This window comes from Pongo pygmaeus, chromosome X (genome assembly GCF_028885625.2).
Source record: "Pongo pygmaeus isolate AG05252 chromosome X, NHGRI_mPonPyg2-v2.0_pri, whole genome shotgun sequence".
NCBI lineage: Eukaryota > Metazoa > Chordata > Mammalia > Primates > Hominidae > Pongo > Pongo pygmaeus.
In genome coordinates this window covers 47256532-47280299 of record NC_072396.2, presented here as the reverse complement: position 1 = coordinate 47280299, position 23768 = coordinate 47256532, and the positions used below count along the sequence as shown (strand labels likewise).

Here is a 23768-nt window from a genome sequence, read left to right as displayed (position 1 = left end):
GGCTGGTTTCTTAGGCTCTGTGTGCCTCACGCTCTTCATCTGTCAAGTTCCTTCTAGGGTGGCGGCGAAGATTGAAATCTTTAGTACATGTAAAGGACTTCAAAGGGCACAGAGTAAGCCCTCCGTGTGTGTGAGGTGCCATGTCCCAGTGCCCCAGGCTGGTCCTGGGGTGCTAAAGAGGAATGTGCTGTTACAGGAATCATTGACCTTCAAGGACGTGTTTGTGGACTTCACCCTGGAGGAGTGGCAGCAACTGGACTCTGCCCAGAAGAACCTCTACAGGGATGTCATGCTGGAGAACTACAGTCACCTGGTGTCCGTGGGTGAGGGACCGTGCCACAGGCTGATGCAGAATGCCTCCAGTACTGTGTTTCTTTCTCAGCTGCTCCAAGCTCTGGGGCCTAGGAACAATGAGTGTGGGTTACCACCCTCAGTGAGTTTGGGTTACTGCCCACTGTGTAGTATTCGTAGTCCCCTTTGGACACTGGAGAGCATATTGGTGCCCTTGCTTGCTATGTGAATGTTCTGTACTGAGGGGCAGATAGCTGTGTGCATGGGGCCATCACCGAGGCCGTGCCACCTTCAGCCTGCAGGGGTGGGCCTAGATTCTGGAATTCCTTAGCATTAATAACAAAGTCCTATGTCATTTCCCCTGAACAGGGTATCTAGTTGCGAAGCCAGATGTGATCTTCAGGTTGGGACCAGGTGAAGAGTCCTGGATGGCAGATGGAGGGACCCCGGTACGGACCTGTGCAGGTGAGGACAGGCCAGGTGAGTCAGGCCAGGGAAAAGGGACCAGGTTGGTTGGTGAGATCTTGGCCTCTGGGATGTGCTCAGGAGCCCTTCTCAGAGCCTCAGACTTGTGGACATGCCTAGGCTCTGATGAGCGGAACTGTTGTCATGTCCAAATGAGGCTTCTGCCTGGCCGCCGGTTACAGTCTCTGTGTTCTTTGCTTGGCATTCACATAGATTGTGGCCACTCTTGTTCTGAGATCCCATTTCTACCTTCCAACCTCCTGGCTTGTTAGTGAGAAGTGCCAAGCCCCTTCTCATTCCTCTCACCCTGTCCTTTCTGGAAGCTTTTAGAACTTTTTCTCCCTTCTTGTGCTTATGTATTTTTACCAGACTAGATGCAAATGTCAGCATTTCCTCTTTACTTGGCATACTGTGGGCCCTTTCAGGCTGAAAGTTGGAGTCTTTTTTTTTTTAGACTCAAGGAAATTATCATACATTATTTTTTGGAGTTGGTATAGGCAACAAAGCTTTGCTAGTGACCTTTACTCTACCCAGCCTGGTACCCACCATGTTCTTGCCTGCTCTTATTTTGTGGTAAACACTGTAAACCTCACACTGTTTTCTATTTTCTCTTTGTATTCCTTCCCAGACTCTTACAAATCTGACTTGATACCACCTGTTTTCAGATTCCTCCTCTTTTCAGTACCTTCCTCCTACTCAACTCTTGTTTTTTATATTATCTCTTTATTTTTTCAAAAATAAACTTGAGAGAACATTATTCCCAGGTTGGAATACTTCATAAAACACTGCTAAACTGTTTTCCAACGTGGCTATACCACTTTTTTTTCCACTAGCAATGTATGTGAGTTCCACGTGTTTCACATCCTTGCCAGCACTTGGTATTGTTAGTGTTAGTCCTTTTTTCTAGTAGGTGTGTAGGGGGATCTCATTGTGATTTAATTTTGCATTTTTCTAATGATGAATATTGTTGAGTCCTTATTTGCCATCTTTATATCTTCTTTGTGGAAGTATTTGTTGTAATCTTTTGCCATTTTTCTTTGCTATGAAATTGTAAGGTTCTTTATATATATATATATTTTTTTTTTGAGATGGAGTCTCGCTCTGTTGCCCAGGCTGGAGTGCAGTGGTGCAATCTCAGCTCACTGCAACCTCGCCTCCTGGGTTCAAGCAAGTCTCCTGCCTCAGTCTCCCGAGTAGCTGGGATTACAGGCACCTGCCACCATGCCCAGCTAATTTTTGTATTTTTAGTAGAGAGGAGGTTTCGCCATGTTGGCCAGGCTGGTCTCGAACTGACCTCAGGTGATCCACCCGCCTTGGCCTCCTGGAGTGCTGGGATTACAGGTGTGAGCCACTGCGCCCAGCGGGTTCTTTATATATTCTTGATGCAAGTCCTTTAAGTATGTACTCCCAGATTATGGCTTCTTTTTTTCTTAACTGTGCTTTGTAGAGTAGACATTTTTAATTTTGATAAGGCTGAGTTTATCAAGTTCTTTTATGGTTCATGCTTTTTCTATCCTATCTGACAAATCTCTGACTCAGAGCAATGGAGATTTTTCTCCTATGTCTTCTTTCAGAAGATTTATCATTTTAGCTCTTAAATTTAGACCTATGACAAAGAATGAGTTAAGTTTGTAAATCTGACATAAGTTGAGGGTCAGGGGGTTTTTTGCATATGTATATCCAATTTTTCCAGCAGCATTTTTGAAAATACTCTTTTTTGTTGTTGTTGTTGTTGTTGTTGTTGACTTACTTTGCCATCGTTGCTGATAACCTTTGAATGGCCGGGCACAGTGACTCAGACTTGTAATCCAAGCACTTTGGGAGGCTGAGGTGGGAGGATCAGTTGAGCCTAGGAGCTTGAGACTAGCCTAGGCAACATAGTGAGCCCCCGTCTACAAAATATTTAAAAAATTTGCCAAGCATGATGGCATGCACTTGTAGTCCCCACTACTTGGGAGGTTGAGGTGGGAGGACTGCTTGAGCATGAGAGGACGAGGCTGCAGTGAGCCGTGATCACACCACTGCCACTCCAGCCTGGGGTACAGCAAGACCCTGTCTCAAAAAAAACCAAACAGTTGAACAGAGATGTGTCCGTCTATACATCATTAATATACTGTTTAATTACTGTAGCCTAATGTTAAGTGTTCAAATCAGGAAGTATGAATTTTCCAACTTTGTTCTTCCTTTCCTAATGTTTTGCCTATTCTAGGTCCTTGGTATTTTTATATAAATCTTAAAATCAGCTTGTGGATTTGTACGCAAAAGCCCGCAGGGATTTTTGTATGGGATTACACTGAATCTGTGGATCATTGATATACTGACAATATTGAGTCTTCCAATTAATGAATAGCATGTATCTCTATTTAGATCTTCTTAAATTTTATCTCAATGTTTTGTAGTTTTGAATGCATAAGTCTTTCACATTTTGTTTAATTCATACCAGCTTTTTTTGTTCTTATAAGATACTATAAATGGTATTTTGTTTAATTTCAATTTCCCATTGGCCAGTACTATCTTATAGAAATGCCATTGATTTTTGTATATTGATCTTGTATCCTGGGACCTTTCTAAGTGTACATATTAAAACTTGTAACTTTTTTGTAGATAGCTTGTAACTTTTTGTAGATAGCTTGGCATTTCCTATGTAAACAATCATGTAGTTGTAAATAAAGACAGTTTTATTTCTTCCTTTCCAGTCTGGATGTCATTTACTTCTTTTTTTGCCCTCTTTTTTTTTTTTTTTTTTTTTTTTGAGAAGGAGTTTCGCTCTTGTTGCCCAGGCTGGAGTGCAATGGTACGATCTTGGCTTACCACAACCTCCACCTCCTGGGTTCAGGCGATTCTTCTGCCTCAGCCTCCCAAGTAGCTGGGACTACAGGCATGCACCACCATGCCCAGCTAATTTTTTTTTTTTTTTTTTGTATTTTTAGTAGAGATGGGGTTTCTCCATGTTCATCAGGCTGGTCTCGAACTCCCAGCCTCAGGTGATCTGCCTGCCTTGGCCTCCCAAAGTGCTGAGATTACAGGCGTGAGCCACCATGCCCGGCCTCTTTTTGCCATTTTTTACTGGCTAGGATCTTTAGTATTGTGTTGAATAGGCATAGTGAGAATGACTTCTTTGCTTTATTCCTGATTTTAGGGCAAAAGTACTCACTTTCTCATCATTAAGTATAATTTTTTATTTGTAGAGTTTTCCTTTGATGGCCTGACAATGCTTGAGGATTATTCCTTTTAATCTTAGTTTTTTGAGTTTTTATCATGAATTGATGCTGAATGTTGCAAATGCTTTTTCTGCATCAATGAATATGATCATGCTTCTTCTCCTTTATTTTTAAATTCATTAATTATTATTATATTTAGAGATGGAATCTCATTCTGTTCCCAAGGCTGGAGTGCAGTGGTGTGGTCATAGCTCATTGCGGCCTCGAACACCTGTGCTCAAGTGATCCTCCTGCCTTAGCCTCCAGGGTAGCTGGGACTACAGGCATGTACCACCATGCCCAGCTATTTTTTAAATTTTTTTGTAAAGATGAGGTCTTGTTGTGTTGCCCAGACTGGTCTTGAACTCCTGGCCTCAAGTGATCCTCCATCTCACCCTCCCAAAGTGCTGGGATTACAGGTGTGAGCTACCGTGCCTAGTCAATTTGCAAATTTTTCTTTTTTTTTTTTTCTTTTTTTTTTTTTGACACGGAATCTCTGTTGCCCAGGCTGGAGTGCAGTGGCACGATCTCAGCTCACTGCAACCTCCACCTCCCAAGTTCAAGCGTTTCTCCCACCTCAGCATCCCTGAGATTACAGGCACCTGCCACCATGCCTGGCTAATTTTTTTGTGTGTATATATAGAGACGGAGTTTCTCCATGTTGGTCAGGCTGGTCTCGAACTCCCCTGACCTCAGGTGATCCACCTGCTTTGGCCTCACAAAGTGCTGGGGTTACAGGTGTGAGCCACCATGCCTAGCCAGTTTGCAGATACTGAACCAGCCTTTCATTACCTGTGTAAACCCCACTTGATAATGACCTATCATTCCTTTGATATGCTCTTATTTATTTTTGCTCATATTTTGTTATTTTGCATCTATGCTTATGCGTCATAATCGTTTGTAGTTTTCTTCACTTACACTGTTTGTGTCTAGTTTTGACGTCAGGGTTATGCTGGCCTCATAAAATGAGTTGGGAAATGTTTCCTTCTCTTCTGTTTTCTGAAATTTATATAGGACTAGCATTATTTCTTAAATGTTCTGTAGACTTCATCAGTGAAGACATCTGGGCCTAGAGTTTTCTTGGAGGATAAGTTTTGAACTACAAATTCTTTTTTTTTTTTTTTTTTGAGATGGAGTTTTGCTCTTGTCGCCCAGGATGGAGTGCAATGGCACGATCGTGGCTCACCACAACCTCCACCTCTTGCTTCAAGCAATTCTCTTGCTTCAGCCTCCTGAGTAACTGGGAATACAGGCAAACACCACCATGCCCGGCTAATTTTTGTGTTTTTAGTAGAGACAGGGTTTCACCATGTTGGCCAGGGTGGTCTCAGACTCCTGATGTCAGGTGATCTACCAGCCTCGGCTTCTCAAAGTGCTGGGATTACAGGTGTGAGCCACCGCACCTGGCTACAAATTTGTTTTTTTATAATTATAGGTATATTCAGATAACTCTTTTCTTCTTGAGCAAGCTTTGGTGGTTTGTGGCCTTGAAGGAATTTGTCTCATCTAAACTATCAAGTTTTTTTTTTTTTTGTAGTATTTATTGATGATTCTTGGGTGTTTCTCGGAGAGGGGGCTATGGGAGGGTCATAGGATGATAGTGGAGAGAAGGTCAGGAGATAAACACATGAACAAAGGTCTCTGGTTTTCCTAGGCAGAGGACCCTGCGGCCTTCTGCAGTGTTTGTGTCCCTGGGTACTTGAGATTAGGGAGTGGTGATGACTCTTAAAGAGCATGCTGCCTTCAAGCATCTGTTTAACAAAGCACATCTTGCACCGCCCTTAATCCATTTAACCCTGAGTTGACACAGCACATGTTTCAGAGAGCACGGGGCTGGGGGAAAGGCCATAGATCAACAGCATCCCAAGGCAGAAGAACTTCTCCTAGTCAGAACAAAATGGAGTCTCCTATGCCCACCTCTTTCTACACAGACACAGCAACAATCTGATCTCTCCTTCCTTTCCCCACACTTCCCCCTCTTCTTTTCAACAAAACCGTCATCGTCCTCATGGCCCGCTCCCGATGGTCGCTGTCTCTTCGGAGCTGTTGGGTACACCTCCCAGACAGGGCGGCCGGGCAGAGGCGCTCCTCACTTCCCAGACGGGGCCGCCGGGCAGAGGCGCTCCTCATTTCCCAGACGGGGCGGCCGGGCAGAGACGCTCCTCACCTCCCAGACGGGGTGGCCGGGCAGAGGCGCTCCTCACTTCCTCCCAGCTGGGTGGCAGCCAGGCAGAGGCGCTCCTCACCTCCTAGACGGGGCGGCCGGGCAGAGGTGCTCCTCACTTCCCAGAGGGGGCGGCCGGGCAGAGGCGCTCCTCACTTCCCAGACGGGGCGGCCGGGCAGAGACGCTCCTCACTTCCTCCCAGACGGGGTGGCGGCCAGGCAGAGGCGCTCCTCACCTCCCAGACAGGGCAGCCGGGCAGAGGTGCTCCTCACTTCCCACACTGGGCGGCCGGGCAGAGGCGCTCCTCACCTCCCAGACGGGGTGGCCAGGCAGAGGCGCTCCTCACTTCCCAGACGGTGTGGCGGCTGGGCAGAGGTGCTCCTCACTTCCCAGATGGGGCAGCCAGGCAGAGGCGCTCCTCACTTCCTCCCAGATGGGGTGGCGGCCAGGCAGAGGCGCTCCTCACCTCCCAGACGGGGCGGCCGGGCAGAAGTGCTCCTCATCTCCCAGACGGGGCAGCCGGGCAGAGGTGCTCCTCACTTCCTCCCAGACGGGGTGGCAGCCGGGCAGAGGCACTCCTCACCTCCCAGACGGGGTGGCCGGGCAGAGGCGCTCCTCACTTCCCAGACGGGGCGGCCGGGCAGAGGCGCTCCTCACTTCCCAGATGGGGCGGCCGGGCAGAGGCGCTCCTCACTTCCTCCAGATGGGGTGGCGGCCAGGCAGAGGCACTCCTCACCTCCCAGACGGGGCGGCCGGGCAGAGGCGTTCCTCACTTCCTCCCAGATGGGGTGGCGGCCAGGCAGAGGCGCTCCTCACCTCCCAGACGATGGGCGGCCGGGCAGAGGCGCTCCTCACATCCCAGACGATGGGCGGCCGGGCAGAGGCGCTCCTCACTTCCTCCCAGACGGGGTGGCAGCCAGGCAGAGGCGCTCCTCACTTCCTCCCAGACGGGGTGGCAGCCAGGCAGAGGCACTCCTCACCTCCCAGACGGGGCGGCCGGGCAGAGGCGCTCCTCACTTCCCAGACGGGGCGGCCGGGCAGAGGTGCTCCTCATCTTCCAGACGGGGCAGCCAGGCAGAGGTGCTCCTCACTTCCTCCCAGACGGGGTGGCGGCCAGGCAGAGGCACTCCTCACCTCCCAGACAGGGTGGCCGGGCAGAGGCGCTCCTCACATCCCAGACGATGGGCGGCCGGGCAGAGACGTTCCTCACTTCCTATACGGGATGGCGGCCGGGCAGAGGCGCTCCTCACTTCCCAGATGGGGCGGCTGGGCAGAGGGGCTCCTCACATCCCAGACGATGGGCGGCCAGGCAGAGACGCTCCTCCCTTCCTAGACGGGGTGGCGGTGGGGCAGAGGCTGTAATCTTAGCAGTTTAAGAGGCCAAGGCAAGAGGCTGGTAGGTGGAGGTTGTAGCGAGCCGAGATCACGCCACTGCTCTCCAGCCTGAGCACCATTGAGCATTGAGTGAGCGAGACTCCGTCTGCAATCCCAGCACCTCGGGAGGCCGAGGCAGGCAGATCACTCGAGGCCAGGAGCTGGAGACCAGCCCGGTCAACACAGCGAAACCCTGTCTCCATCAAAAACACAAAAACCATTCAGGCGTGGCGGCGCGCGCCTGCAATCCCAGGCACCCGGCAGGCCAAGGCAGGAGAGTCACAGGAGCCCGAGGCAGGGAGGTTGCAGCGAGCCGAGATCACGGCAGCACAGTCCAGCTTCGGCAACAGAGGGAGACCGAAAAAAGAAGGAGAGGGAGACCGAAGAAAGGGGAGAGGGAGAGGGAGAGGAGGGAGAGGAGGGAGAGGAGAGAGAGGGAGAGGAGGGAGAGGGAGAGGGAGAGGGAGAGGAGAGGGAGAGGAGGGAGAGCTAAACTATCAAGTTTTTGATATAAAGTTTTTTTTTTGGCCGGGTGGGTGGCTCACGCCTGTAATCCCAGCACTTTGGGAGGCCTAGGCAGGCGGATCTCGAGGTCAGGAGTTCAAGACCAGCCTGGCCAACTTAGTGAAACCCTGTCTCTACTAAAAATACAAAAATTAGCTGGGCATGGTGACAGGTGCCTGTAGTCCCGGCTACTCGGGAGGCTGAGGCAGGAGAATCGCTTGAAACCAGGAGGCGGAGGTTGCAGTGAGCCAAGATCATGCCACTGCACTCTAGCTTGGGCAACAGAGTGAGACTTCATCTCCAAAAAATAAAGAAATAAAATAAAATAAAGGTTTTTTCATAAATTTCCTTATTATTTTTTAATATTTGTAGGATCTGTAATGTTCTCCTGATATTGATAATGTATGTTTTTTCTTGATCAGTCTGACTTAAGATTTATCCATTGTATTGATCTTTTCACAGAACCAGCTTTTGATTGTGTTTATTTTTGTGTTTTTCATTTTCTATTTCTTTGAGATAGAAAGAAATCCTTATTGATTACTATATCTTGCATACAGAAGAGCATTTAGAACACATGCATACTTTTCAGAAGATCTATATAGCTAACACCTGGATAATCACCTCTCAGGTTGAGAACTACGACTCTACCCCTTCCAGATTGCATCCTCCTACCTCTCTCCTGGATGTAACCTGTATCTCAAATTCGGGGGCAATTATTTTTAAGATTTTTGTTAGAGCTTCTGCTATCTATATTTGTATACACAGGCAATATATTGTTTAGTTTGAACTTTTCTTTTTTGAGCTTTATAAAAACAGAATCATCCGTATGAATTATTTTGTGACTTATTTCTTTTATTCACTACTATAGTTGTGAGATTCAGCCATGATGTTTATTTTCATTGCAGGATACTGTTCTAGTTTGGGTATCACACAATTAAAAGTACCTACTCTTCTCTCTTTTAAATTATTTATTTATTTTTTAGAGACAGGGTCTCACTCTGCTACCTAGGCTGGAGTGCAGTGGTGTGATCGTAGCTCATTGCAGGCTTGAACTCTTGGGCTTAAGCAATCCTCCTGCCTCAGCCTCCTGAGTAGACAGTACTATAGGCATGTGCCACTGTGCTCAGCTATTCTTGTTTTTCATGTAGAGATGGGGTCTCGTTATGTCACCCAGGCTGGTTTTGAACTCTTGGCCTCAAGCAATCCTCCTGTCTTGGCCTCCTAAAGTGTGGGATTACAGGTATCAGCCACTGCACTCAGTCCGTATTTACTCTCTTGATGGTGTTTGGGTTGTTTCCGGTTTAAGGCTAGTATAGCTAATAATAATGCTGCCATTATTTTACATGTTTGCTAGGAACATTTGCTGTGAGAGCTTTCCTATGTATATACCTAGGTTGTGGTGTCTGGGTTCTGGAGGTGTGAAAAATTTATAGATAAGGCCAAATGTTGTTGGTTTGTAAAACATTTGTAGATGCTCCCTCCGTGCCACTTCTGCTTGTCAGACTTTTATTTGTTCCCATTCTGGTAGGTGTGTATTAGTATCTTATTGTGATTGAAACTTTCATTTCCTTGATTAGTAATGTAATTGATCCTCATTTCATATTTTATAGAGAACTTGAGTGACTTGTGTAAATCTTACATGGCGTCTGCGTAAGTCTTCAACTCATTTATTTCTTATGGTATGTGCCTTCCTCCTACTTATTCATAGCACTCTTTTCTTTTCTATTCTATTATTTTCTTTTCTTTCTTTCTTTTTTTTTTTTTGAGACAGAGTCTTGCTCTGTCGCCCAGGGTAGAGTGCAGTGGGGAGATCTCAGCTCACTGCAACCTCTGCCTCCTGGGTTGAAGCAATTCTCCTGCCTCAGCCTCCTGAGTAGCTGGGATTGCAGGCATGTGCCACCATACCCGGCTAATTTTTGTATTTTTAGTAGAGATGGGTTTTTGCCATGTCAGCCAGGCTGGTCTTGAACTCCTGACCTCAGGTGATCCACTGCCTCGCCCCTGCCTTGGCCTCCCAAAGTACTCAGATGACAGGCGTGAACCACTGCGCCCGGCCCATGGTACTATTTTCTTTCTTTCTTTTTTTCGAGACGGTGTCTCACTTTGTTGCCCAGGAAATCATGGCTCACTGCAGCCTCAACCTCCTTGGGCTCAGGTGATCCTACTTCCTCATCAGCGTCCTGAGTAGCTGGTACTACAGGCATGCACCACCACACCCAGCTAATATTTGTATTTTTTTGTAGAGATGGGTTTTTGCCGTGTTGCCCAGACTGGTCTCAAATTCCTGGGCTCAAGCGATCCACCTGCCTCAGTCTCCCAAAGTGTTAGGATTACAGGCATGAGACACCATGCCTGGTGGCACTATTTTTGGTAGAGTACATATTAATGCTTTATTGCAAGCATACTGTCCCTTTGTTAGATTGTCTTTTTTTTTTTTTTTTTTTTTTTTTTTGAGACAGAGTCTTGCTTTGTCACCTAGGCCGGAGTGCAGTAGTGTGATCTTGGCTCACTGCAACCTCCACCTCCTGGGCAACCTCCACCTCCCAGGCTCAAGCGATTCTTCCGCCTCAGTCTCCCAAGTAGCTGGGATTAGAGGCATGCACCACCATGCCCAGCTAATTTTTTGTATTTTAGTAGAGATAGGATTTCACCATGTTGCCCAGGCTGGTCTCAAACTCCTGAGCTCAGGCAATTCGCCCACCTCGGCCTCCCAAAGTGCTGGGATTAGAGTCGTGAGCCACTGCGCCCAGTCTAGATTGTCTTTTCACTGTCTTTCTTGTGTCTCTTGTTGAACAGAGATTCTTTATATTTAAATTGCGTTTCTTGTAGACATGATATAGTTGAATCTTGTGTGCTTAATCTCAACTGACAATCTGCCTATTAATTGCTGTGTTTTTGTAATTATTGACATTGTTGGATGTAGGTCTACCATTTTATTATTTCTTTCTTCTTTGTCCCCCTTTTTCTGATTGTTGTTATTCTATTTTCCCATTCCTCTCCTCTTTGGAACATTTGAATATTTTCTTAAACTTTTTGTTTTGAGATCATTATACATTCTCATGCACTTGTAAGAAGTAATACAAAGAGATTGTAATGTACCCTTTATCCAATTCCCCCCATTGGTAGGTAACATCTTACAGAACTGTAGTACAGTATCCCATCCAGGATATTGACATCTATACAGATCAAATATGGAACATTTCTGTCACTGCAAGGATTCCTCATGTCACTCTTTTTATTATTTATTTATTTATTTTTGAGATGGAGTCTCGCTCTGTGGCCCAGGCTGGAGTGCAATGGCGCGATCTGGTCTCACTGCAACCTCTGCCTCCTGGGTTCAAGCGATTCTCCTGTCTCAGCCTCCCGAGTAGCTGGGATTACAGGCACCTGCCACCACCTGGCTAAGTTTTGTATTTTAGTAGAGATGGGGTTTCACCATGTTGGCCAGGCTGGTCTCGAACTCCAGACTTCAAGTGATCTGCCCAACTTGGTCCCTCAAAGTGCTGCGATTACAGGCGCGAGACACCACACCTGACCGTCACTCTTTTATAGTCATACCGATTTTCTCCCAGCCCATCTCCTCTTATAGCCTGGTAACTACTAATATATTCTCTGTTTCTATGATTTTGTCATTTGAAAAATGTTATATAATGGAATCATACTATATGTAACCTTAAGGGATTAGTTCTTTTTCACTCAGCATAATCCTCCAGAGATTCATTCAGGTTGTTGTATGTATCAAGCTTGATTCTTTTTATTGCTGAGTAGCATTCCATGGTATGCATGTTTGTTTAACCGTTCACCTGTTGAAGGACATCTAGGTTGTATCCAGTGTTGGGCTATTACGAATAAATTTGCTACAAACATTTCTGTGTAGGTTTTTGTAATAAGTTTTTATTTCTCTGGGATGAATTTCCAGGAGTGCAATTATAATTTAAATATTATATTTTAAACATACCTCTTTACTGTTCGTCACTGTCTCCTTGTTTTTAAATTTTTATGTATGTATGTATTTATTTATTTATTTTTATTTTTTTATTTTTTTGAGAGCGAGTCTCGCTCTGTCGCCCAGGCTGGAGGGCAGTGGCGCAATCTTGGCTCACTGCAAGCTCCACCATCCTGGTTCAAGCGATTCTCCTGCCCCAGCCTCCCGAGTAGCTGGGACTACACATGCACACTGCCATACCCAGCTAATTTTTGTATTTTTAGTAGAGACGGGGTTTCACCATGTTGGCCAGGCTGGTCTTGAACTCCTGACCTCAAGCGATCCACCCGCCTCAGCCTGCTGAAGTGCTGGAATTCCAGGTGTGAGCCACCACACCTGGCCTATCTATCTATCTATCTATCTATCTATCTATCTATCTATCTATCTATCTATCTAATCTATCTAATCTATCTATCTATCTAATCTATCTATCTATCTATCTATCTATCTAATCTATCTATCTATCTAATCTGTCTATCTGAGATGGTGTCTCGCTCTGTTGCCCAGGCTGGAGTGCAGTAGTGCGATCTTGGCTCACTGCAACCTCTGCCTCCTGGGTTCAAGTGTTTCTCCTTTCTCAGCCTCCCGAGTAGCTGGGACTACAGGTGCACACCACCATGCCCGGCTAAGTTTTATATTTTTAGTATACATGGGGTTTCACCATATTGGTCAGGCTGATCTTGAATTCTGACCTCAGGTGATCCACCCACCTTAGCCTCCCAAAGTGCTGGGATTACAGGCGTGAACCACTGTGTCCTGCCCTATTTATTTATTTATTTACTTAGAGACGGAGTCTCGCTCTATTGCCCAGGCTGGAGTGCAGTGGCGTGATGCGATCTCAGCTCACTGCAAACTCCGCCTCCCGGGTTCACACCATTCTGCAGCCTCAGCCTCCTGAGTAGCTGGGACTACAGCCACCCACCACAATGCCTGGCTAATTTTTTTTTTTTTTTGTATTTTTAGTAGAGACAGGGTTTCACCATGTTAGTCAGGATGATCTCAATCTCCTGACCTCGTGATCCACCCGCCTCAGCCTCTCAAAGTGCTGGGATTACAGGCGTGAGCCACCGCGCCTGGCCTATTTATTTATTTTTTAAGATGGGGTCTCACTATGTTGCCCAGGCTGGTCTTGGGCTCCTGGGCACAAGCAATCCTCTTGCCTCACTCTCCCAAGTAGCTTGGACTACAGATGTGTGATGTCATGCCTGGTTGTTATTTTTTAAAATCAGTGGCTGCTGTAGACATTAAGATAGTCACACACAACCTTTCACATTCTACTTATGGTTTAATACTTCAAGCAATATGTAGAAACTTTACAACAGTATAGATGTCTTTAATTTCTTTCATGTTACAGTTTTCGAACATATTACATCTAATAACATTTTAAATCCCCCAGCCAGTGTTATATTTTTTTGCTTTCAACTATCATATATATCTTAAAGAATTCAAAAGGAGAAAAATTATACATTACATTTACCCAGATATTTTGCCATTTCTGTTGCTCCTCATTTATTCCCAAAGTTCCGTGTTTCCCTCTGATATCATCTCCCTTCACCTGAAGAAGAACCTACAGCATTTCTCTTAGAAGAAGTGTGCTAGTGACAAAAATCTCTTAATTTTCCTTCACCTGATAATTTTTACATTTCGTCTCCTTTTTTTTAAATTTTTATTTTTATGGGTAAATAGTAGGTATATATGTTTATGGGGTACATCAGATATTTTGATACAGGCATATGATGTGTAATAATCATATCAGAGTGAATGGGGTATCCATCCCCTCAAGCATTTATCCTTTGTGTTATAAAAAAATATGAAACCCTTCACAAATTTGCATGTCATCCTTACACAGGAGCCATGCTAATCTTCTCTGTATTGTTCCAATTTTAGTATATGTTCCAATTTTAGACAGTGAGCACTTGTCTTCATTCTTGAAGGGTGTTTTTGCTGGATGTAGAATTACGAATTGACATTTCTTTTCCTTTAGTATTTTTAAGATGTTCCATTGTTTTCTGACCTCTACTGTTTCTGATGAGAATTTTGCAGTCCTTTGAATCCTTGTTTCCTCGTAGGCAGTGTACCTTTTTTTCCTCTGGCTGCATTAGAAATGTTTTAAGTTGGCTTTCCAGGCTTTTGATTATAATGTTTCTGGTGTTTCTTTTGAGTTTATATTGATTCTGGTGTGCTGTGCTTCTTGAGTCTGTAAATATATGTCTTTTTCCAAATATGGGAAGTTTTTGGTTATTATTTTTTGCAATTTTTTTTTCTACAGTAGTCTCTTCTTCTCCTTCTTTGAGGACTCTAATGACATGTACATTGGACCTTTTGGTATTGTCCTGCAGGTCCCCAGAGGCCCTGTTTTTTTTTTCCAATCATTTTTATAATTTTTTTACTTTTACAGTTTCTGTTTCTCTGTTGAGAACTTCTATTTATCCATTCATTTCAGGTGTTTGCCATTACCTCATGGAGCTTAGATGTCATAACTACTTAAATGTCTTTGATATTTCCAGCACCTAGGTTATTTCAGGATTGACATCTGTTAGTTGTCTTTTTCCCTGGAGAATTGGTCACATTTTTTGTGATTGGTTGTTATGTTGAATAATTTTGGATTCTATCCTGGATAGTGGTGACTGTGTCGTTATTGCTTTTCTTTTTTCTTTTTCTTTTTCTTTTCTTTTTGAGACGGAGTTTCACTCTGTTGCCCGGGCTGGAGTGCAGTGGCACAATCTCAGCTCACTGCAATCTGTAACCTCTGCCTCCCAGGTTCAAGCAATTCTCCTGCCTCAGCCTCCCGAGTAGCTGAGATTACAGGCGCCTGCCACCATGCCTGGCTAATTTTTGTGTTTTTAGTAGAGACAGGTTTCGCCATGTTGGCCAGGTTGGTCCTGAACTCCTGACCTCAAGTGATCCACCCGCCTTGGCCTCCCAAAGTGCTGGGATTACAGGCAAGAGCCACCGCACCCAGCCCATTATTGCTTTTCATCTTTATCAGGTAATAAACCACTAGGTCTGTCTCACCTTCTATGGGTGTCAGTTCCAACCAGTTCAGTTTTCAAAGCCTTTCGATCTGTCGTGTGCATGTGCCATTTAGGGGTTAGAGACTTGAGTGGTGGGTTCAGTCTTTGTACAGTGTTCAAAGCCTTCACTGCCCTGCTTACATTTGTCACTCAGGTGTTAGTCTCAGACTTGAGCTGTGGCTTAAATCTTAGTTCAGTTCTTAAGGCTTGGTATGTAGCTTTGCTTTCTCTTGAGTGAAGAGTCCCTGGATGAACTCAGGACTTGTGTATGTTCATAAGTCACTGGGACCTGTATTTGGGTCAGAGTCTTGAGAGAGAAGATGAGGGATAAAAGGGGAACCCACTGATGTATGAGTTGCTTCTCTACTTTTTGGCTCACCTCTGTAGTCTTCCTGGTTTTGTTGACTTGTCAGAGTCCTCGGGTAGTTACTTTAAGTATTTTGTCCAGAGATTTTTGTTGCAATAATCAGTAGGAGAAGCTGTAGTAGACTTACTCCATTGTGGCTAGAAATGGAAACCTCGATTTCATTCATTCTTGCTTTTATCTTTTTTATTTCTGTCTTTCTGCTAGTTTGAATTTAATTTGCTCTTTTTCTAGTTTCATAAGGTGGATGCTTAGGTCATCATTTGAGACCCTTCTTTTCTAATATAAGCATTGTGAATGCCATAACTATCTCTAAGTACTGATTTAGCTATTTTAAACCCTTTACTGTGGTTTAATTTGGCATACGAGAAATTATACGTACTTAAACAGGGATGGGCACAGTGGCTCACACCTGTAATTCTAGCACTTGGGGAGGCTGAGGTGGGGGGGATTGCTTGAGACCAGAAGTTCAAGACCAGCCTAAGCAACATAGCAAGACTCCATCCCTACCAAAAATAAAAAACATTAGCTGGGCATGGTGGCACATGCCTGTAGTCGTAGCTACTCAGGAAGCTAAGGTGGGAGGAGCACTTTAGCCTAGAAGTTTGAGGTTACAGTGAGCTATGATTGTTCTACTGTACTCCAGCTTGGGTGATAGAGCAAGACCCTGTCTCCAAAAAATAAAAAATAAAGCAAACAGTTTGGTAAGTATTGACATGTATATACCCAGGATCACATCACCACAATCAAGATAATAAGATCACAGAACAAGTTGGGAAGTATTCCCTCCTCTTTCCAATTCTTTGGAAGAGTTTATGTAGAATTGTATTCTTTCTTCCTTAAAAGTTTGATAGATACTGGGTTATTCAGATGATCTATTTCTTCTTGAATGAGCTTTCATAATTTTTTCTTTTCTCCTTTTTTTTTTTTTTTTTTGAGACAGTCTCGCTCTGTCACCCAGGCTAGAATGCAGTGGCACCAACTCAGCTCACTGCAATCTCTGCCTCCCGGGTTCAACTGATTCTCGTGTCTCAGCCTCCCGAGTAGCTGGGATTACAGGCGTACACCACCATGCCTGGCTAATTTTTGTATTTTTAGTAGAGATGGGGTTTTGCCATGTTGGCCAGGCTGGTCTTGAACTCGTGACCTCATGTGATCTGCCCACTTAGGTCTCCCAGAGTGTTGGGATTATACGCATGCACCATCACGCCTAGCCAATAATTTGTGTCTTTCAAGGAGTTTTATCAGTTTTGTCTGTCAAATTTATTAGTATAAAGTTGTTCTTAATATTCCCTTATCATCCTTTCAATTTCTGAGGGTCAGTGGTAGTCTTATTTTAGTTTTTTTTTTTTTTTTTTTTTTTGAGACAGAGTCTCGCTCTGTCACCCAGGCTGGAGTGCAGTGGCACGATCTCGGCTCACTGCAAACTCCGCCTCCTGGGTTCACACCATTCGCCTGCCTCAGCCTCCCGAGTAGCTGGGACTACAGGCGCCCGCCACCGCGCCCGGCTAATTTTTTGTATTTTTAGTAGAGACGAGGTTTCACCGTGTTAGCCAGGATGATCTCGATCTCCTGACCTCATGATCCACCCGCCTCGGCCTCCCAAAGTGCTGGGATTACAGGCTTGAGCCACCGCGCCCAGCCCTTATTTTAGTTTTAAAGTAAGTCTCATCACATATAGTATTGAAAACAATGAAGTTCATTTAAAGGAAAAGCTCTCTCCCAGCAAATACCTGCTTCAGGCTGAAAGATTTTAGTGGCAAAAAGAGCATGCTCGGTGTTTTCATTCTTTACTCTTCCAGCTAGCTCTTCTCCCTCCCCTTTCTCCCCCACAACTCCTAGGCCATCTCTGGCCCTTGAGTGTAGTGGGTGAGGAAGGAAGGAAGGAGATACAATGGGCAAAAAAAGTTTGACCTAACTGACAAAGTTGTAATCTAATATTGATGCCCTCTCTATGTTGCAGATTCCAAAGACTGATTCTTCCTGTTCTTGACACTTTATGGTGTCCTTGGAGATGTCCTAGGTGGAGCCCCCTGACTGCAATTTCCTTGATGTAGGAAGGGCCACTTTCCCAACCAGTTATTTAATATATCCCCGGGCCCCATGGTGTACCTTCAGTCTCCTTTTGCTGAGGTCACCTTGATGCTAGCAAAAAGCCCTCTTTCCAAAGTAACCCAGCCTGTTCATGTCCAGAGGGTCCACATCTGGCTTGTGGAGTATGTGTGATTGTGGGGGTAAGACCCACAGTTCACCCCCACGCAACCTCTTCTCTACTACCACAGACTGCCTCATCCTGTCATTTATAAAGTTTTTCTACATGAAAGTCAGGTGCCAAGTTCTCTGTGTCCCCTAAAGTCTAGTGGATGTATATCAAACAGGTCATCTCTTTGAAATCCTTCTCATCAGATTGGGGTGGGGTGAACACACTCCTCACTCACCTATTGGAGAGAGAAAATGCCGCGGCTTTCCAATGGCTATCTCTAAAGAAATTTTCTTTCTTAGCGTCTTCAACCTTAACACTCTTATACTTTGTTTTTCTTCTTTTTTTTTTTTTTTTTCATTTCTTATTTTCTTTTTTTTTTTCTTTTATTATTATTATTATTATACTTTAGGTTTTATGGTACATGTGCCCAATGTGCAGGTAAGTTACATATGTATACATGTGCCATGCTGGTGCGCTGCACCCACCAACTCGTCATCCAGCATTAGGTATATCTCCCAATGCTATCCCTCCCCCCTCCCCCCAACCCACAACAGTCCCCGAAGTGTGATGTTCCCCTTCCTGTGTCCATGTGTTCTCATTGTTCAATTCCCACCTATGAGTGAGAATATGCGGTGTTTGGTTTTTTGTTCTTGCGATAGTTTACTGAGAATGATGATTTCCAATTTCATCCATGTCCCTACAAAGGATATGAACTCATCATTTTTTATGGCTGCATAGTATTCCATGGTGTATATGTGCCACATTTTCTTAATCCAGTCTATCATTGTTGGACATTTGGGTTGGGTCCAAGTCTTTGCTATTGTGAATAATGCGGCAATAAACATACGTGTGCATGTGTCTTTATAGCAGCATGATTTATAGTCCTTTGGGTATATACCCAGTAATGGGATGGCTGGGTCGAATGGAATTTCTAGTTCTAGATCCCTGAGGAATCGCCACACTGACTTCCACAAGGGTTGAACTAGTTTACAGTCCCACCAACAGTGTAAAAGTGTTCCTATTTCTCCACATCCTCTCCAGCACCTGTTGTTTCCTGACTTTTTAATGATTGCCATTCTAACTGGTGTGAGATGGTATCTCATTGTGGTTTTGATTTGCATTTCTCTGATGGCCAGTGATGGTGAGCATTTTTTCATGTGTTTTTTGGCTGCATAAATGTCTTCTTTTGAGAAGTGTCTGTTCATGTCCTTCGCCCACTTTTTGATGGGGTTGTTTGTTTTTTTCTTGTAAATTTGTTGGAGTTCATTGTAGATTCTGGATATTAGCCCTTTGTCAGATGAGTAGGTTGCGAAAATTTTCTCCCATTTTGTAGGTTGCCTGTTCACTCTGATGGTAGTTTCCTTTGCTGTGCAGAAGCTCTTTAGTTTAATTAGATCCCATTTGTCAATTTTGGCTTTTGTTGCCATTGCTTTTGGTGTTTTAGACATGAAGTCCTTGCCCATGCCTATGTCCTGAATGGTATTGCCTAGGTTTTCTTCTAGGGTTTTTAAGGTTTTAGGTCTAACATTTAAGTCTTTAATCCATCTTGAATTGATTTTTGTATAAGGTGTAAGGAAGGGATCCAGTTTCAGCTTTCTACATATGGCTAGCCAGTTTTCCCAGCACCATTTATTAAATAGGGAATCCTTTCCCCATTTCTTGTTTTTCTCAGGTTTGTCAAAGATCAGATGGTTGTAGATATGTGGCATTATTTCTGATGGCTCTGTTCTGTTCCATTGATCTATATCTCTGTTTTGGTACCAGTACCATGCTGTTTTGGTTACTGTAGCCTTGTAGTATAGTTTGAAGTCAGGTAGCGTGATGCCTCCAGCTTTGTTCTTTTGGCTTAGGATTGACTTGGCGATGCGGGCTCTTTTTTGGTTCCATATGAACTTTAAAGTAGTTTTTTCCAATTCTGTGAAGAAAGTCATTGGTAGCTTGATGGGGATGGCATTGAATCTGTAAATTACCTTGGGAAGGATGGCCATTTTCACGATATTGATTCTTCCTACCCATGAGCATGGAATGTTCTTCCATTTGTTTGTATCCTCTTTTATTTCCTTGAGCAGTGGTTTGTAGTTCTCCTCGAAGAGGTCTTTCACATCCCTTGTAAGTTGGATTCCTAGGTATTTTATTCTCTTTGAAGCAATTGTGAATGGGAGTTCACTCATGATTTGGCTCTCTGTTTGTCTGTTATTGGTGTATAAGAATGCTTGTGATTTTTGCACATTGATTTTGTATCCTGAGACTTTGCTGAAGTTGCTTATCAGCTTAAGGAGATTTTGGGCTGAGACAATGGGGTTTTCTAGATATACTATCATGTCATCTGCAAAGAGGGACAATTTGACTTCCTCTTTTCCTAATTGAATACCCTTGATTTCCTTCTCCTGCCTAATTGCCCTGGCCAGAACTTCCAACACTATGTTGAATAGAAGTGGCGAAAGAGGGCATCCCTGTCTTGTGCCAGTTTTCAAAGGGAATGCTTCCAGTTTTTGCCCATTCAGTATGATATTGGCTGTGGGTTTGTCATAAATAGCTCTTATTATTTTGAGATACGTCTCATCAATTCCTAATTTATTGAGAGTTTTTAGCATGAAGGGTTGTTGAATTTTGTCAAAGGCCTTTTCTGCATCTATTGAGATAATCATGTGGTTTTTGTCTTTGGTTCTGTTTATATGCTGGATTACATTTATTGATTTGCGTATATTGAACCAGCCTTGCATCCCAGGGATGAAGCCCACTTGATCATGGTGGATAAGCTTTTTGATGTGCTGCTGGATTCTGTTTGCCAGTATTTTATTGAGGATTTTTGCATCAATGTTCATCAAGGATATTGGTCTAAAATTCTCTTTTTTTGTTGTGTCTCTGCCAGGCTTTGGTATCAGGATGATGCTGGCCTCATAAAATGAGTTAGGGAGGATTCCCTCTTTTTCTATTGATTGGAATAGTTTCAGAAGGAATGGTACCAGCTCCTCCTTGTACCTCTGGTAGAATTCGGCTGTGAACCCATCTGGTCCTGGACTTTTTTTGGTTGGTAAGCTATTGATTATTGCCACAATTTCAGCTCCTGTTATTGGTCTATTCAGAGATTCAACTTCTTCTTGGTTTAGTCTTGGGAGGGTGTATGTGTTGAGGAATTTATCCATTTCTTCTAGATTTTCTAGTTTATTTGCATAGAGGTGTTTGTAATATTCTCTGATGGTAGTTTGTATTTCTGTGGGATCGGTGGTGATATCCCCTTTATCATTTTTTATTGCATCTATTTGATTCTTCTCTCTTTTTTTCTTTATTAATCTTGCTAGCGGTCTATCAATTTTGTTGATCCTTTCAAAAAACCAGCTCCTGGATTCATTTATTTTTTGAAGGGTTTTTTGTGTCTCTATTTCCTTCAGTTCTGCTCTGATTTTAGTTATTTCTTGCCTTCTGCTAGCTTTTGAATGTGTTTGCTCTTGCTTTTCTAGTTCTTTTAATTGTGATGTTAGGGTGTCAATTTTGGATCTTTCCTGCTTTCTCTTGTGGGCATTTAGTGCTATAAATTTCCCTCTACACACTGCTTTGAATGCATCCCAGAGATTCTGGTATGTTGTGTCTTGGTTCTCGTTGGTTTCAAAGAACATCTTTATTTCTGCCTTCATTTCGTTATGTACCCAGTAGTCATTCAGGAGCAGGTTGTTCAGTTTCCACGTAGTTGAGCGGTTTTGAGTGAGATTCTTAAGCCTGAGTTCTAGCTTGATTGCACTGTGATCTGAGAGACAGTTTGTTACAATTTCTGTTCTTTTACATTTATTGAGGAGAGCTTTACTTCCAAGTATATGGTCAATTTTGGAATAGGTGTGGTGTGGTGCTGAAAAAAATGTATATTCTGTTGATTTGGGGTGGAGAGTTCTGTAGATGTCTATTAGGTCTGCTTGGTGCAGAGCTGAGTTCAATTCCTGGGTATCCTTGTTGACTTTCTGTCTCGTTGATCTGTCTAATGTTGACAGTGGGGTGTTAAAGTCTCCCATTATTAATGTGTGGGAGTCTAAGTCTCTTTGTAGGTCACTCAGGACTTGCTTTATGAATCTGGGTGCTCCTGTATTGGGTGCATATATATTTAGGATAGTTAGCTCTTCTTGTTGAATTAATCCCTTTACCATTATGTAATGGCCTTCTTTGTCTCTTTTGATCTTTGTTGGTTTAAAGTCTGTTTTATCAGAGACTAGGATTGCAACCCCTGCCTTTTTTTGTTTTCCATTTGCTTGGTAGATCTTCCTCCATCCTTTTATTTTGAGCCTATGTGTGTCTCTGCACGTGAGATGGGTTTCCTGAATACAGCACACTGATGGGTCTTGAGTCTTTATCCAATTTGCCAGTCTGTGTCTTTTAATTGGAGCATTTAGTCCATTTACATTTAAAGTTAATATTGTTATGTGTGAATTTGATCCTGTCATTATGATGTTAGCTGGATATTTTGCTCGTTAGTTGATGCAGTCTCTTCCTAGTCTCGATGTTCTTTACATTTCGGTATGATTTTGCAGTGGCTGGTACCGGTTGTGCCTTTCCATGTTTAGTGCTTCCTTCAAGAGCTCTTTTAGGGCAGGCCTGGTGGTGACAAAATCTCTCAGCATTTGCTTGTCTGTAAAGTATTTTATTTCTCCTTCACTTATGAAGCTTAGTTTGGCAGGATATGAAATTCTGGGTTGAAAATTCTTTTCTTTAAGAATGTTGAATATTGGCCCCCACTCTCTTCTGGCTTGTAGGGTTTCTGCCGAGAGATCCGCTGTTAGTCTGATGGGCTTCCCTTTGATGGTAACCCGTCCTTTCTCTCTGGCTGCCCTTAACATTTTTTCCTTCATTTCAACTTTGGTGAATCTGACAATTATGTGTCTTGGAGTTGCTCTTCTCGAGGAGTATCTTTGTGGCGTTCTCTGTATTTCCTGAATCTGAATGTTGGCCTGCCTTGCTAGATTGGGGAAGTTCTCCTGGATAATATCCTGCAGAGTGTTTTCCAACTTGTTTCCATTCTCCCCATCACTTTCAGGTACACCAATCAGACGTAGATTTGGTCTTTTCACATAGTCCCACATTTCTTGGAGGCTTTGCTCGTTTCTTTTTATTCTTTTTTCTCTAAACTTCCCTTCTCGCTTCATTTCATTCATTTCATCTTCCAGGGCTGATACCCTTTCTTCCATTTGATCGCATCGGCTCCTGAGGCTTCTGCATTCTTCACGTAGTTCTCGAGCCTTGGTTTTCAGCTACATCAGCTCCTTTAAGCACTTCTCTGTATTGGTTATTCTAGTTATACATTCTTCTAAATTTTTTTCAAAGTTTTCAACTTCTTTGCCTTTGGTTTGAATATCCTCCCGTAGCTCGGAGTAATTTGATCGTCTGAAGCCTTCTTCTCTCAGCTCGTCAAAGTCATTCTCCGTCCAGCTTTGTTCCGTTGCTGGTGAGGAACTGCGTTCCTTTGGAGGAGGAGAGGTACTCTGGTTTTTAGAGTTTCCAGTTTTTCTGCTCTGTTTTTTCCCCATCTTTGTGGTTTTATCTACTTTTGGTCTTTGATGATGGTGATATACAGATGGGTTTTTGGTGTGGATGTCCTTTCTGTTAGTTTTCCTTCTAACAGACAGAACCCTCAGCTGCAGGTCTGTTGGAGTACCTGGCCGGCCGTGTGAGGTGTCAGTCTGCCCCTGCTGGTGGGTGCCTCCCAGTTAGGCTGCTCGGGGGTCAGGGGTCAGGGACCCACTTGAGGAGGCAGTCAGCCCGTTCTCAGATCTCCAGTTGCGTGCTGGGAGAACCACTGCTCTCCTCACAGCTGTCAGACAGGGACATTTAAGTCTGCAGAGGTTACTGCTGTCTTTTTGTTTGTCTGTGCCCTGCCCCCAGAGGTGGAGCCTACAGAGGCAGGCAGGCCTCCTTGAGCTGTGGTGGGCTCCACCCAGTTCAAGCTTCCAGGCTGCTTTGTTTACCTAAGCGAGCCTGGGCAATGGCGGGCGCCCCTCCCTCAGCCTCGCTGCCGACTTGCTGTTTGATCTCAGACTGCTGTGCTAGCAAACAGCGAGACTCCGTGGGCGTAGGACCCTCTGAGCCAGGTGCGGGCTATACTCTCCTGGGGCACCGTTTCCTAAGCCCTTCGGAAAAGCACAGTATTCGGGTGGGGGTGGCCTGATTTTCCAGGTGCTGTCTGTCACCCCTGGAAGGGGAACTCCCTGACCCCTTGCGCT

General features: G+C 44.2%; 1 protein-coding gene and 1 non-coding gene across 14 annotated transcripts in view; one reads left to right on the top strand and one right to left on the bottom strand.

Moving 5' to 3' along the window:
* ZNF674 (zinc finger protein 674) overlaps positions 1–23768 on the top strand; it is a 52125-nt gene that overhangs the window by 15610 nt on the left and 12747 nt on the right. For 11 of the 13 annotated variants that reach the window (XM_054470998.2, XM_054470991.2, XM_054470993.2 and 8 more), the window contains 2 exons: positions 197–323; positions 661–771. In XM_054470998.2, coding sequence (XP_054326973.1) covers positions 197–323; positions 661–771 — 238 coding nt within the window. The remainder of the gene's footprint in view (positions 1–196; positions 324–660; positions 772–23768) is intronic. The other 2 variants (XM_054471003.2, XM_054471001.2) reach the window with 1 other exon arrangement.
* On the bottom strand, positions 13789–13891 carry LOC129025485 (U6 spliceosomal RNA). The gene has a single exon (XR_008497241.1). It is a non-coding gene; the product is annotated as a U6 spliceosomal RNA (small nuclear RNA).